This window comes from Grampus griseus (genome assembly GCF_964374135.1).
Source record: "Grampus griseus genome assembly, chromosome: 14".
Lineage (NCBI taxonomy): Eukaryota > Metazoa > Chordata > Mammalia > Artiodactyla > Delphinidae > Grampus > Grampus griseus.
Window position 1 is genome coordinate 4693464 of NC_139008.1, and position 14545 is coordinate 4708008.

The 14545-nt window shown below is 46.6% G+C and overlaps 1 protein-coding gene across 3 annotated transcripts in view; it reads left to right on the plus strand.

Annotated features, from left to right (window-relative positions):
- Nucleotides 1-780: 780 nt before the first annotated feature.
- Nucleotides 781-14545, plus strand: part of CYTH3 (cytohesin 3) — an 89977-nt gene continuing 76212 nt past the window's right edge. For 2 of the 3 annotated variants that reach the window (XM_082669892.1, XM_082669893.1), the window contains exon 1: nt 787-880. In XM_082669892.1, coding sequence (XP_082526018.1) covers nt 829-880 — 52 coding nt within the window. In that variant the 5' untranslated portion in view covers nt 787-828. Of the gene's footprint in view, nt 881-14545 lie in introns of all 3 variants that reach the window. The other variant, XM_082669894.1, reaches the window with a different exon arrangement.

The window sequence follows — 14545 nt, forward strand, 5'->3', positions numbered from 1 at the left end:
GGGCTGGCTGAGGCCTTCTGCCCAGGGGGCCTGTGCTGAGGACCCCGGCTGTGCCCACGGGAAATTGAATTCAGAGCTCCTTCTGCATCATAAATCCAGGGCAGCTGGCAGCTTTCCAAGAGAGACGGGAGAGAAAACGCAGGAGCGACTGGGGCCAGACGGGCCGACCCTACAAAGCCCTCTGAGGGTGAGCCCCAGGTGTGCCGGCTGGGGATTCGGTTCCAACCTCATGATAACGTTTATTTACAAGCTTTACACTTTGTCGAAGTGCACTCATCTCCAGGAAAGGAGAGCCTCCATTCTACACCAGAAAGCGGGAAGGCTGGAATTACTGTAAAATTTCTCGGGCCGAAGGGCGAAGGCTTGACTTTTAAATACGTTTCTTGGTCTTTTTTCCCTGGGTGCACGTGCGAGGAGGACCTCCCGCCGCCGTGTTTTGTAGACTCGGCATTCGCCCCGGACCCCACGTCCGTCCCAAGGCTGCTCGAAGGCGGGGCGGGGACGGGTGTGCACGCCCGCTTCGCCCCCGGAGGGTCCCCTCTCACCCTCGCGGGGCTCCGGGCGGGGCCGAGCGCGTTCACGAGGGGTCCCGGCGGGTTCCCGCAGGCGGGGCCGCGCGGCCTCGGGCCACGCCCATCGCAGCCGGGGGCGGGGCCTGCGAGCCACGTGACGGCGGCGCCGAGCGGCGAGCGCCCCGCCCCGCGGGAGGAGGCCCGGGCAGCGACCGGGTCCGCGCGCTGCTGGAGGTGCACGGCCGCCGGCGCGCTCCGCACCCGCGGCCCCTCGCCCGCTGGCCCCGGGCTCGCCGGCTGCGGGAGCGGCCTCAAGATGGACGAAGACGGCGGCGGCGGCGGCGGCGGCGAGGGCGGCGGCGGTGAGTGTCGGAGGTGTGGCCGGCGCGGCTGGCGGCCTGGGGCGGGGGTCGCGGACGCGCCGGACCGGATCAGGGACTGCCGGTCCCGGGTCGGGGGTCGGTGGTGCAGGTCCGCCTGAAAAGACCGGGTCTGGGCAGCGCCAGTGCCGGCTGCCGACCGCCGAGGCCCGCGGCGCGCGCCGGGCCCGGGGCCCGAGGCGGGGGTCCGGGGGCCCCGAGGCGGGGTCGTCGCGGAGCCCGGGCGAGGGTCTGGGACGAGGCCGGGGCTGCCCGCCGGCCGGGGCCTCCCGGAGGCTCGGGTCGGGGTTCGGGGGTCGCTCTCCGCAGGCGGGGGACCTTGGGGGCGACCTTCTCCGCTCTCACGCCCTCCGGAGCCCAACCGTCGGTGACGACCCTCCCCGCGTCTTCTCTCAGGTGGTGGGAAGCGGGGAGTCCACGGGAAACCGGGATGGCAAAGTTTTGAATTGCGGATCCTCCGGGTCCAAGAAGGGCGGCTGCGGGGAGAGGGTTGAACGTCGTGACAGTTTTCTTGGCTTTAGGTCAGAAGTGGTCAGTGGGATCGTTAAATGAGGAGGGGGCAGCTAGAGCGCACGCATTTTATGAAATAGGGGGACGTTACGGAGTGAGCCAAAAATAAATTTAAAAAAAGTCAGAGGAGCCGAGGAGTCGGAGTCAGGAGCTGCAGCCCGCCCGGAGGTGAGACCAGAAAACCAAGCTGTCCCTCTGACGCTCGGTCACCTCTTGCTAGAAGATTAGCGTTTGTTGTAAATTATTTAGTGGAATACAGATTACCGTTGTGTCATGATGCGAATTACGCCTTTAAAAGCGAATAACGTGTCTCTGTAGTGTCTGTGGATGGAGTGGGGTCGTTGGCTTGGGAAGCAAAGGGTTAATACCCCTGTTTTACAGGAACACCCAAAGTTAAGGATCTCTCTCTGTTTTTGCTAAAGATCTCCTTTATGCTGACAGACGGAATCATCAGAATCCCTTGTAATAAGGGAGCATTTTGGAAAAAAAAAATCTTAATTACAGGCTGCGGAGCAGCTGCCTGTAAGAATCAGCAGTGTTGAAAGCTTCAGGATGAAGTGGTTAATCAAGGTACCTTCTAGCATTTAAGTGCTGCTCCGGGGGAAATGTCTGCGCCCCAAGAAGCGGTGGGGCTGGGATGGGGGGAAGTTCGCCCGAATCCTGGCGTTTGTCGAGTTCAGTTTTCATAGTTGAAGCTGGGGTAGCACTGTGGCACTGAGTGGGTGTGTTGTTTTGACGGAAAGTTCTGTGGAAAGGAGGAGCCCAGGTGCACACCCTCCTCCAGCCAGGCTGCTGTCTGCAGAATGTAAGTGATGGATTCTCCGTGGACGCGGTGCTTCCTGCCTGTCAAAATCGGGGTAACAGCACCGGCAGACAAGTGTCTCCTTTTTAGAAAACAAAGACAAACAACTGTAATATTTAAACGTTTGACATTCGAGTCCAGGCAGCTGGCTGGCTTGGCGATTTCATTTGAAGGAGTTTTAGACTCTGTCCGTTAAGGAATGTAGAAAACTTGAAGGTAAAAGCAGGTATAAAGATGAAAAAAGGAAGCCAGTATAGATCTTGAATATTATAGCGAAGGACAGTATTACATCTCCAAAGTATCAAGACTTTCTTTGGGCTAATATAGCTCTTCTGGGAATACAATCCTGAGATTTAAAAAAAAAAAATCTCACGCACAGGAGCTGTGCATTAACGTTATTTATAATAGAAAATTGGAAACTACAGTGCCTAATAGGAGACTGGTGAGGTAAATTGTGGGGAGTTTACTGGATGAAATATTTTCCAGCCATTAAAAATAAGCAGTTTTATATATTATGGTCTAAACAATGTAAAAACTGCTGATATTATGGATGTTTTATTTTCTTGGTTTTTATATTTTCCAGGTTTCTGGAATGATGTATATTACTTTCAAATTTGGAAAAAAAAAAACTGAAAAAATTTACCCTAGTAAGACAATGGATAAAATTTGAATAGGCAATAGATCAGATAATGGTATTGTATCAATATTAAATTTCTGGGTTTTGATAATAAAAATAGAGAAAATATTCCTTTTCTTAGGAAATACACACTGAATTATTAAGGTATAAGGAAGTATAGTGCCTCAGCTTACTCTCAAGTGGTTCAGAAAAAAAAATTCACACACCTGAAAAAAATAGAGACAGAAGGATAAACATATAGGGCAAAACGTAAATACTTGGTGTATCTGGGTCAAGGGTATATTGGTATTTGTTGTACAGTTCTTGGAACTTTTCTGAATATTTGAAATTATATAAAATCATCTCTTCAAAAAAAAAATTACCCTGCAGTGGGAAAAAGGGTATGATTGTTTTTAAAGTATCATTTAATTCACTTCACTGGAACAGTCAACAATGAACAGATATTTATTGATTATCTACTAAAATGTCCCTGCCTTATTAAGCTTTATTGATATGGTTTATTAAATTCTTTCTTCCTTGCCTCATGGAAGACACTTTAAAATGTTTGGCATTCTTAGAGCAAGTGTGTTTTTGAATAGATGGAAATCTTAAGCGTTTTGAAAGAAGAGTCATAGTGCTTGTCATGTAAATTTGGTGTGCTTATATTTAACTTTTGATTGATGGAAGTTTTGAAGTTAACATACTTCTTTATGGTTCATTAGTTTTTATCACCATTTAGATTTCTAAAAATGCTTTGCTTTAAAATTCATGGTTTTAAAAATAAAGTTCAGCCCTTCGAAAGAATAGTTTCGCTTGCCAGTCATTTGCAAAACATAACTTTTTTGGGTATATTTTTAGAGTGTAGTACAGAACTTTGAACTGTATATGGGGAGGTCAGTTTCAGCTTGTTTACCAGAGAGGGTAAATAATCTATTCAAACATAGTTATGCCAGGGGCAGAAGAATTAAAATATCTTTTTTGCTAATGTGTTGGTCCGGTTAGAAGACTGCACAAAATGATTCCTGCTTGCTGTTTTGATACTTTTAAGTGTTTGTCCAGGGTATTACTGTTTGTTCTTTAACTGTAGGATAAGGAGAGAGGGTGGTGGTAGGAATGGCTGGAAGGCAGTTCTAAGGAGGAACACATGGGGGGCACTAGATTACAAGAACACACTTATTTATAATGTGTGCTGAGTGTAGTTAAGGTATCTTTCATTCCTTTGGGGCCTTGTTGCCTTTCAGTTTTTCTAGAACAGTTCTTGAGATATGTCTCTACTTGGAAGGTGACTGGCTAGTTCGGTTCATTGCCACCATCCTAACGCTCAGTTTGGGAGTCTGTGTGATTGAACTTCCTGAACGGACCATCTGTGGCAGATGAGGTGAATAACTTTACTGATTTCCCCTCCCTCCTGCACCCCGCCCCCCCTTACCCCGATCAGCATAGCTGAGACCTAAGCCTGTGCTTCACGTGAGAAGCTGCTCCACCTCACCCAATAAAAGTTAATATAAATTAAGGCCAGGCTGAGATCCCAGATTTTGCGTGTCAGGCAAGCGATAACCCCTACATTTGAAACCATCTGTGGGCGATGGGAGTGTAAATTAGTTACCACTCTTAAGGAGGCTGCGCCAGCCTGTGCTTGACTGGCTTGGATCCATTGCTTGCCCTTCGCCTGCAGAGGGACATTTCCCAGAGCCTGGGTCGGCTGGCTCGGGGCTAGGTGTGGCCAGTGGGAGCCGCTGGTGGGTGATTGGATGGCAGGAGGAAGGGAGAGGCCAGGTTATCGTCTTTGCTCGCATTCTGCCTTCAGCCTTGTGTCTGGCGGTCGGTCTCCTTTTGGCTCCAGCTCCTGCCTGTTGACCGAGCCCCCGAGCTTTGGAAGGACCTCCTGCCTGTGACCCTCCAGTTTAGAGGTGGTAGCAGCTTGTTCCTCTTGCTAATCGCTGCATTGTCTTACCATTTCCTGTATGATTCTCAGCTTTTCTATTGTATGTGTAACCAATTCCTTGTTTTAAATTCCCTCTACTTCAACTCCTTGAGGGCCTTCTGTTTCTCTGGTTGGACCCCGATAGATACAGGTGCCCTGGGCAGCAGCTTTTAAAATTACAGGCATGTACATCCTTTGACGCAATACCAGTTCTAGGAATTTAACGTGTAGGTATATTTTTACATGCCTGAGATACCGTAGGTACGAGAGTATTCACTGCCTTGTTTGTAGAAGATGGAGAATAACCCGAGTGTTCACTGCACGTTATGTACCCGCATGGCGATTGAAGTCGTGAGGCTGTAGAAAGGAATGAGGAGGCTCCTTATGGACCCATAGGCAGAGGTTTCCAAAATATTTTACTAAGTTACAGAAGCAAAGTGTAGGCAAATGTGCACTGTTTGTTACCATTTCTGTTAAAAAGAAAAAAAAGGAAGTGGTTACATATGCATGAAAATTCTCTGGAAGGCTAAGCAAGGAACTAATAACAATGGTTACCTGTTGGGGAGGGTGATGGGAACCAAGCAGATGGGGAACGTCAGTGCCCGGGAAACTTCGCTCTATGCCTTTTTATATTTTGCAATTCAGAAAAGCTTGTCCATCTTCACTGTTTGCCAAACTGGAAACCAGTTTCACAGAAAAATAGTATGAAAACACCCTTTTTGAGAGAATTTTAAAAATTGAATTATAGTTGATTTACAATGTTATGTTTTAGGTGTACAACAAAGTGATTCGATATTTTTGGAGTTTTTGTATATTAAAAAAATCAATGTAACCTCTAGAAAGTTATAAAATAACTTATTTTTTCAGTCTGCATAGGAAATTAACTGCTTTCTTTTGAATGTTTAAAAAGTGACATGATAGGTGCTTTTAGGGTATGCTTAGAGCGTATTGTTTTCTGGAACATTTATTTATTCAACAAATATTGATAGCATCCCGACCAAATGCCAGGTCCTGTGCTTGGCGGAAGGGTGAATACAGTGAATAAAGCAGATGAATTTCCTGCGTTCCTGGAGCTTTTGTTTAGACGGGAGACTGAAGAAAAATGTAAACAGATGTATAAAGTCTTTGCAAATTATGCTGATGTGTGAAAGGAAATCAACAAGGGGTTGAGGGGAGAGTGGGGGGCCTGTGGTGGGAGGGGTAGGTAGGGCCCGTAGCCAGGGGAGGCCTCTTGGAGGGAAGACTCTTTCAGGTGTGACGTAAAGGGGTCGAGGACCAGGCAGAGGCTGGGCCCGGGGCTTGGGGAAGCAGAGCGCCTCCAGAGGGCTGAAAGCTGCCGTGTGTGGTCTGAGCCAGCAGTGAACTGGGACGCTTCAGGCAGTTTGAGTAGGTAAGGAATTTACATTTTATTAAGTGCGTGAAGCCAATGAAGGGTTTTAAACTGCGGGATGACATTTGATTTATGTTTAAGTAATTGTAGCTAATGTTTACACAATGGTCTCTGTGTCCAGTTCTGCCCCGCCTGCTTTATGGATCTTAACCTATTTACTTTTTGCAATAACCCTGTTAGGTACTTAACATGAGCACCATTTACGGATGACAGTGGACAACTGAGGCACAGGGAAGCCAAGTAACTTACAGCTAGTAAGTGGTGGAGCCGAGCTTTGAACCCAGGCGTCCTGGCTTCAGAGGCCACGTTCTCAAGCACTGGACACCCTGCCCTGTAAGGAGAGTGTCCTCGGCTACCGAGTGGGGAACAGAGTGGAGGAGGGGAAGAGAGGACTTGGGGATAGGCGCCAGTGAGGAGGGGTTCGGGTGGGAGTTACAGGGGCGAGGTGGATTGCGGGGGGTGGCAAAAGTGAAGGGAAAGATCGGTGTAGGACAAACCTATATAAAAACTCACGGAAAAGTACAGAAAGCAATGAAACAAACACGTTCCCATTACTCAGAATCCATGTAGTAGCTGTTAATGTTCTGTCCCATCGTTTAAGGTCTTTACAAAAACGAATTAAAGCATCTCAGGTAAGTGTCTCCATCCTAGCACCTGGCAGCAGCGTTCTTCCCATTGCTCAGGCCCAGATTCTGGTGCGGTCTTCCACTTCCTTTGCCTTAGCCGTCCAGCGTTCTCCTTGCCGCTGCCTTTGTCCACAGCCAGAGCTGTCTCTCTAAAGCAGAGGTCGTGTCACTCCTCTCCAAGTCGGCACCGTCCTTGGCACACTCAGAGTCCCCTGCTGCCTGCAGTGTCGGGTCCCTGTGCTCTAGGCCAGGGGCCTACACACCTTTCCTGTAAGAAGGCCCGACAGCAGACGTTCTCAGCTGTGTGGGCCACACTTGGGCTCTCACACACTCTTCTTCATAACCCTTTAAAAACATAAAAAAAGTTCTCGCCTTGGGGCTGTCCTTGCCCCTGCTCTAGTCCCCTGTGGTCTCTGATAGTTGCCCTCACTTTTGTCACCACGCTGGTTCCGTGAACTTGCCAAGCGCTGCCCTGACTCCGTGCCTTGGCACTTACTCTGCCCACGGTGATTTCCCCTTAGGTATCTGCGTATGTGCTTGCTTGGTCCCTTCGGGTTTCTGCTCGCACGTCTCCCTGCCACAGAGGCCTTCGTCCACCAGCCTGTCTCAAGTAGCACCCCGCTGTCCCCCTTCCCAGCCTCATTTTTCCTCTTCGCAGTCCTCATCTGCTGCACACCTGTTCATCGTTCGTCTCTTCTCTCTTAGAATGTAAGTTCTGTGAAAGAAGGAATAGCATCTGCTTTTAACCACTGCTGTCTCTCCAAGACCTGAGACGTCGTGTGGAAGAGGCCTTCAGTGAATACTTGTTAATAAGTACTGAGTAAAGTGGGGCTCGCTCCTGTCGAGCGCTTCTGGTCCTCTTCCCCTTCCTGTCTTTTGTAATTCCTAAAGGCAGCCATGATGAATGTGATGTGGGCCCTCTGGAATAGTTTTCACACTGGAATGTGTATGTGTGTGTGTCGGTAAGCAATATATGGATCTCTTTTTGGTTTGTGTAAAAAATTATCAAAAAATGGCATCATACTCTGTGTAATGCTCTGCAGCTTGTGTTTGAGGTTATCCGTATTATTATGTAGAGACCCTGTTTGTTTCTTTTAACTGCCATAACGTTTTATTTTTCTTGTCCTGCCTTGGACTGTTCTGTTGATTTTACATTGTTGCAAAGAATACCACGGCTCCTCTCCTTTTACAAGCTGTGAAAGTTTCTCTTGAGTATCTCTCTAGAATCGCAGTTGTGGGTTGTAGGTGTGCTCTCTTGTTTAACCAGATGCTGGCAGGTTGGTTTCTCACCAGGTGTATTATCAGCGTCGTCATCAGCTCTTGGCATTTGTCAGACTTCTAAGTGTTCGCCTGTCTCCTGGGTGAGAAATGATGCACTGTTATAATTTGCATTGCTCTGCTAGATGTATTTTGGAGGATCAGATGGGCGTATTGACAGCTGGGAGGTTAAAGGCGAAGGAACTGCAGGAATCAGAGATGACTCCTAGGTTTCTGGCTCGCGTGACTGTGGGTGCTGCTGCTTCAGGAGAAGGGGAGTCTTGAGAGAAAACCATTTGGGGGGCTCATTTGTTTTTTGTTGAAGAGGTCATTATTTTGTCCTCACTTTTTTTTTTTTTTCTTCGGTACGCGGACCTCTCACTGTTGTGGCCTCTCCCGTTGCGGAGCACAGGCTCCGGACGCGCAGGCTCAGCGGCCATGGCTCACGGGCCCAGCCGCTCCGCAGCACGTGGGATCTTCCCGGACCGGGGCACGAACCCGTGTCCCCTGCATCGGCAGGCGGACTCTCAACCACTGCGCCACCAGGGAAGCCCATCTGTTGAGTTCTTAATTTCAGTTATTGCTTTTTTCAGTGTTCTTGATTCTTTTGTTAGATTCCAATTTTCTGTTAAAATTTTTCGTCTTGTCCAGTGAATTTCTTTATTAGTTATTGGTGTCTGATAACGTCAATATTTGGACATCCTGTGAATATATTCTGTTGTCTATTTTACCCTTGGTTTTCAGTCTGTGATCTTGATTCTAGATTGCCTGTTAAGCTTTAATTAAATTTTAGATGATGTGCATGAAAAACTATAGAGGTAGTTTGAGACTATCTTCTTCAAGAGAGGCTCCTGGCAGGCAGTTTGGGTGGGGAAGTAATCACTTTAACACTGTGAGGGTTGGTCTCCCTCTGGTTTCCCCTTCTCCCAGGGTATAGCGCTTTGGTGGTCCCAGCTGAAAGCTCGGGGTGTTTACCAGGGCCTCTTCTACTTGGCAGCCCCTGAATTCTAATTTTGTCCCCCCAGTCCCATCAGACTGCTGGAGATTCTGTTGACCTCATATTCTATTCTCAACTACTTGTCTCTGCTTAGCTTCTTGGCCTTTGACTTTCTGCTGTGAATTGGCAAATGTCTCGAGGAGAAAAGTGGCTCAGATGATTGGGCTCATCTCTCTGCACCTTCTCTCTGGGATCCTGGCCTCCTAGGTTCTCACTGCATTGGTAGCTCTCTGATACCTTCAAACAGTTGTTTCTTATAATTTGCTCAGCCTTTTTAGTTGTTCTTGGCGGAAGGGTTGTCTGCAACAAGCTGGTCAGCTTTTACTGGAAACAGAATCTTAGGAATTCAGTTTTGGTGTTTAAAATCAGACTTCTCTGTGAGATGTCCTGGTAGAGATGGTAGGAAGATGCTTAGCTATGTGGTCTGCTGCTTAGAAGAATGGTCTGGATAGGAGATAAACATTGGGAAGATTTAAATTCTTCTAATTTATGGGAATGGGTGAGAGATCACTTAGGGGAGAGAGTTGAGAGAGAGGAGAAAAATTCCAGGACTGAAGACAACCCAGAAAAGGAGACCAAGAAAGGGTAAAGTTTTGCTGTGTGGTGAGAATAGAGGGAAAGCGTGGGGCGTGGTGAGTGGCGGGGAGCTTAGGGAGGGAAATGTGGGTTTGTTTTGCAACTAAGCGTTTCTCAAGTAAGTCCTTGTGATAGAGGACCGACAGTAATTCATCAGGTGAGTTAGAATAGTAATGCTGTTTGCAGGTCACACTCTTAGTGTAAATAACTTTGGGAGAGAGAAACTATTTTTTAAAGGTTATTGGCACGTCCTTCGGGAAGCAGGTTTATCAATTTGTAGTAGAGGATTATTGAAACTTCTGAAGTGAAATGAAATGAAAAAATAGGTTTTACCAAAGTATCCTAAAAGCTGCATAAAGCATATTAAATATTTTGAATTTGTGGGAAAATAGTAAATCATTTAAATGAGAGTAGAAAATACATGACTCTCCATCCTGATATTGAAGTTAATCAAACATAAACTTTTTATAGTTAATGTCAGCCCCCCAGTCGACATGATAGAATAGACATGAGATCCCGTAGTGTTTTATAACGTGACTGCGACAACTCAGCAAGCGTTTATTTTGGGTAAATATCTTTCAGTATTCCGTAAATATTAGAAAAGACTCACCTGAGTCAATTTAGTTGGCTAAGGCTATTTTGTGATTTCCTTTGATAGAGCAGATTTACTCTTTCTGCTGACTTGATGTCACCAGGCGCACTGTGCAAATAGGGGAAAGTAAGTTCCTATCTTAAACTTGCAGCAGGGCTATTTTTAATCACTGTACTCTTCTTTGGAACAACTTATTCCTGTAATTAATAAATAAAAATGGCAGTTTGCTATAAAACCAGACATTTTAATGATGATTGAAAAGTATTTCCCAATATCTAGCTAATTAGTGATTTTTTTTTCGGTTTTCATCCAGATGTTTGGCAACATGTAGACACAGCCTCACTGCAATTTTCTAATTCACTTTCATGGGAACATATAATATTCTCCGTTTATCTTGGACAGCAGAGTTTCCTTTTTCTCTGGACAGATACATATGAAACACATGCTCTTCTAGTAGAGTTTTGTGGTCCTCTGAGAATTCTCTGAAGGAGGAAATGGGTTGACCTATTTGGTTGCTATGAAGTAAAAACAATCTTGTTTTCATTTTTTTCATGAACATCTGGGTTGCATTTATTTTACATTCTGGAGGTTCTTTAAAACCACAGTTTGATAATATGAGGCTTCATTAAAACAGTCACTATTTAGCTATTTCTATAGTTAATTTAGTGCTGGGGTGGCTGATAGACTTTTTAAAGTCTTAAAAAAAAGTTTCCCTTTCTATAAAATGTAACTTTTAAATAACAACCCTTGATTTTAAACCATAAAACGGGATCTAGATATTTTGGGGCGGCAGGGGAAGGGTCGGTCAGCTGGTTTGTTTCTCTGTTGCCCACCGCCATGCAGGCTGGCCTTTGGTAGGGCTGAATTCGAGTCTGTCGCCGCCATTGTGCTTCCCATCACAAATCCATCCTCTCTCCCTTCCTTGCTTGACAACCCTATTTGTGCAGATAATCTGTCCATTGTGAAGCGACCGTATCACCACGAGGAAGTGAATCTTAAATGGTCTAAACCAGGTAAGGTAATCCCGTTTTCCTTTATTGACTGTGTAAGCTAAATCTGGCCAATGAGCTGTGAAGGGCAGTTAGCAGGGCGACTTCTTGGAAGGGTATCTTCCTTCTTGGAAAAATACACAGGGAAGAAACAGTTCCTCTTCTTACGATGGCCTTTGTTGGGCCTGGGTGGGTAGCCAACTTACATTCACGATATCCCTGAAGTCCGTCCAGTTCCAGGCCCCCACGCTGAAGATGATCTGCTGGACCCTTGGTGGAGTTGCTGGGCTTCACCCACTGGGGAGCCCCCCCCCCCGCCCCCACGTCTCCATGTGTCCTGTCCTGTCCTGTCCTGTCCAAGACTGTAGATACCTGTCTTGTTCCAGGGCTGAGGAGAAGTGACTGGAACCAGGGCTGCGGGGTTGTCTGATACTGGCTGGAGCGGTAGGCAGGTTTCATTCTCTTATTTATTAAGAATAAGAATCTCATCTTGGCCATTGAGGGCCAAGAGGAAACCTCTCTCTCTGCCACACGTGTTCACTGGGTGTATATATTTATCCCTTTAAGAACGGAGCTAGGTTACACTTTCTTTTTGAGATGAACGCTTTCTGCTACTTTGAATAAAGCAAAATATATTTTCACATGCTTGTAAATCCATTAACAGTTTCATTTGGCACATCCTTATGACTACATTTCTTTATTTATTTTTTATCATTTTAAAAAATTTATTCATTTATATATTTATTTTTGCTGCGTTGAGTCTTCATTGCTGCACCCGGGGTTTCTCTCGTTGTGGTGAGCGGGGGCTACTCTTCATTGCGGTGCGTGGGCTTCTCATTGCGGTGGCTTCTCGTTGCAGAGCATGGGCTCTAGGCACGCGGGCTTCAGTAGTTGCAGCACACAGGCTCAGTAGTTGCGGCACTTGGGCCCTAGAGCTCTTGGGCTTCAGTAGTTGTGGCACATGGGCTCAGTAGTTGTGGCTCATGGGTTCTAGAGCACAGGCTTAGTAGTTGTGGCTCATGGGCTTAGTTGCTCCACAGCATGTGGGATCTTCCTGGACCAGGGCTTGAACCCATGTCCCCTGCGTTGGCAGGTGGATTCTTAACCACTGAGCCACCAGGGAGGTCCATGACTACATTTATTTTAACACAGAAATATTTGAGAAAATGCAGTAATCGGAAGTGGCAGGCGTTGGCCATTTAATATTCTGTTAGAAGACAGGACTTCCTTTTAGCTCTTTTCGGAGAGGAAATAAAATGATTAAGCATGTCCTTTTCCAAGTTTCAGTAATTAGATTAAAATTTTTTTGAATTGAGACAGGCAAATGAATTCATTTTTGTTTGTATTAGAGTATGGGAAAATGGGAGGATTTCAGTGACTTTTAAATGTTTGGCCTGTTCACACGATGAGGCTGTATTTCCCGAGTGTGGGAGGACAAGTGACTGCAGACTTTGATTCAGTATGTGATGCCCTCATGAGAGCGAGAACCATCTTGAGGATAAAATGACGCCTTTCATTGCCTGTGTAACAAGAATCTTTACGCTAGATAATTGTTCTTCTGAAGCATTGCGTTTCCCCAGGAATCACAGAGTATCTGCTGTAGATTCCCCAAAGTCACATGTTTCTAAAGCTTAGCCTTTTCATTTAAAATAGTGGGTAAGCTGTGTGCTGGTCAGACGGTTACTATGTTTTTATTTTGACAAAAGAACATCACATGCCTTCTTCCCTCCTTCCTGTGGGTCAGACTGGTCTTTAGGTGTTGAGAATCTCGCTCACAAGAGGAGTCCGGAGCGCGTGTCGCACGTCCTCCGGCAGCCCTCGTGGTGGTTCTGCCTCACAGATGCCCAGCAGTTTGGCTGGACGTGCAGAACATGATTATTTTTTTAACCTGGAAAGAACATAAGCCGAGATATTCCCCCTGGGCTCTGCTGCTATCAGTACTTAGACATTTGGCTTTAGGATTTAAGTCCCCGGTACCTTCGGGTGGCCTCCATCCTTTTCTCCTCCAGCGGAGGGGCAGGGGCGTCTGAAGCCTTTCTTTTCTCCTGTCTTCCTGTCCAGTGTTATGATCCTGACAGAGAGCAGACCCTCCCGCGTGTAGAGATGACAAAGACTTCCAGAAGTCTTATGGCTTCTTCTGCATTTGAAATCTTATCTCCCTTTTCTCTTTGACCTGTGAAAATTCGAGGTAGGGTAAAAAGAATTGCACTCTTGAGAGAAAAGTCTGCACCTGGAAATGTGGTGCAGGCCTGCCCAGCAGTACGGAGTCGGGGGCACACCTTCAGCCCCACTCGGTGACTGGTCGCTGGCCCCAGCTGTCTCCCTACGTCTGGAAGCTCTCGAGTCAACGTGAGCTTGGCTCGGGCGGTTTTAACTTGGTTTTAGCAGTCAAGAGACACATCGGTGACTGGGAATTTCAGGAACAGATTTGACAGGAGAGCCTTTTCCTTAATTAAAGAGTTGTAAATTGACAGTCAGGGCCGGTCCAGCTTTCACTAGTTAGAGATGAAAGGCCAAGCTCAGGTGGTAAAACTAACCTGATCATCTTCCCCCAGTGCTAGAGAGGGGAGTCTTTTAGTGTAAACCCTTCATTTTATGAGACCGTTTCTGCATGTTTTGTTGAAGCTCTTTTCCCCTAATGTCCCTAAACATGTCCCTGCTGCCCTCCCCGCTCCATTCAGAGACCATTACTTTCATCCATTTACTGGAACTGGGAGCCTCAGGATGGCCCAGCGCTGTGGTGGACAGCCTTCCTTGACCTCGGCCATGCTTCCTTCTGGCAGGCTGTGTTGGGATGAACCATGCCGGAGAGAACCATGCAGCTACCCCTGCCCAGATAACCTCAGTCCCGTGGGAGTGGAGAGGCCCCCCTTCCCCCTTGTGATCTCTGGGAATTACGATTTCAGAATTTTTGCCTGTTTGCTCTATCAGGTCAGCCATCGAAGGATGTTTCAGACAGTTTCCTCAGCTCAAGGCAGAAAATAGTCGGCTGTGATGTTAGTGGTTTGTTCTGAGAATCTGAGACTCTCAGAGAGGTTTGCTTAAACATTTCAACTGGTTATTTGTTGTTGACATATTTTTAAGCAAATATATGCAGCTGTGGTACCTCTAGCCTTGATTGTGTAAATTACTTAATCTCCTAGAGATTAATCTTAATCTCCTAGAGCTTCAATCTTCCCATATGTAAAATGGACATTGAAAAACCCAAGTGAAGTTACTTAATGAAAAATTTATCAAAAATTCCCAATAAACAGCAGGCATTTAAAACCTTTTGTCGTCAACATAGTCAGCCCCTTGCCCACCCTTAGAAGCACAGCAGAGCGAACTGGAAGATGTTTTGTGTTTGGGTTTAGGAATAACTGATGATTGGCAGT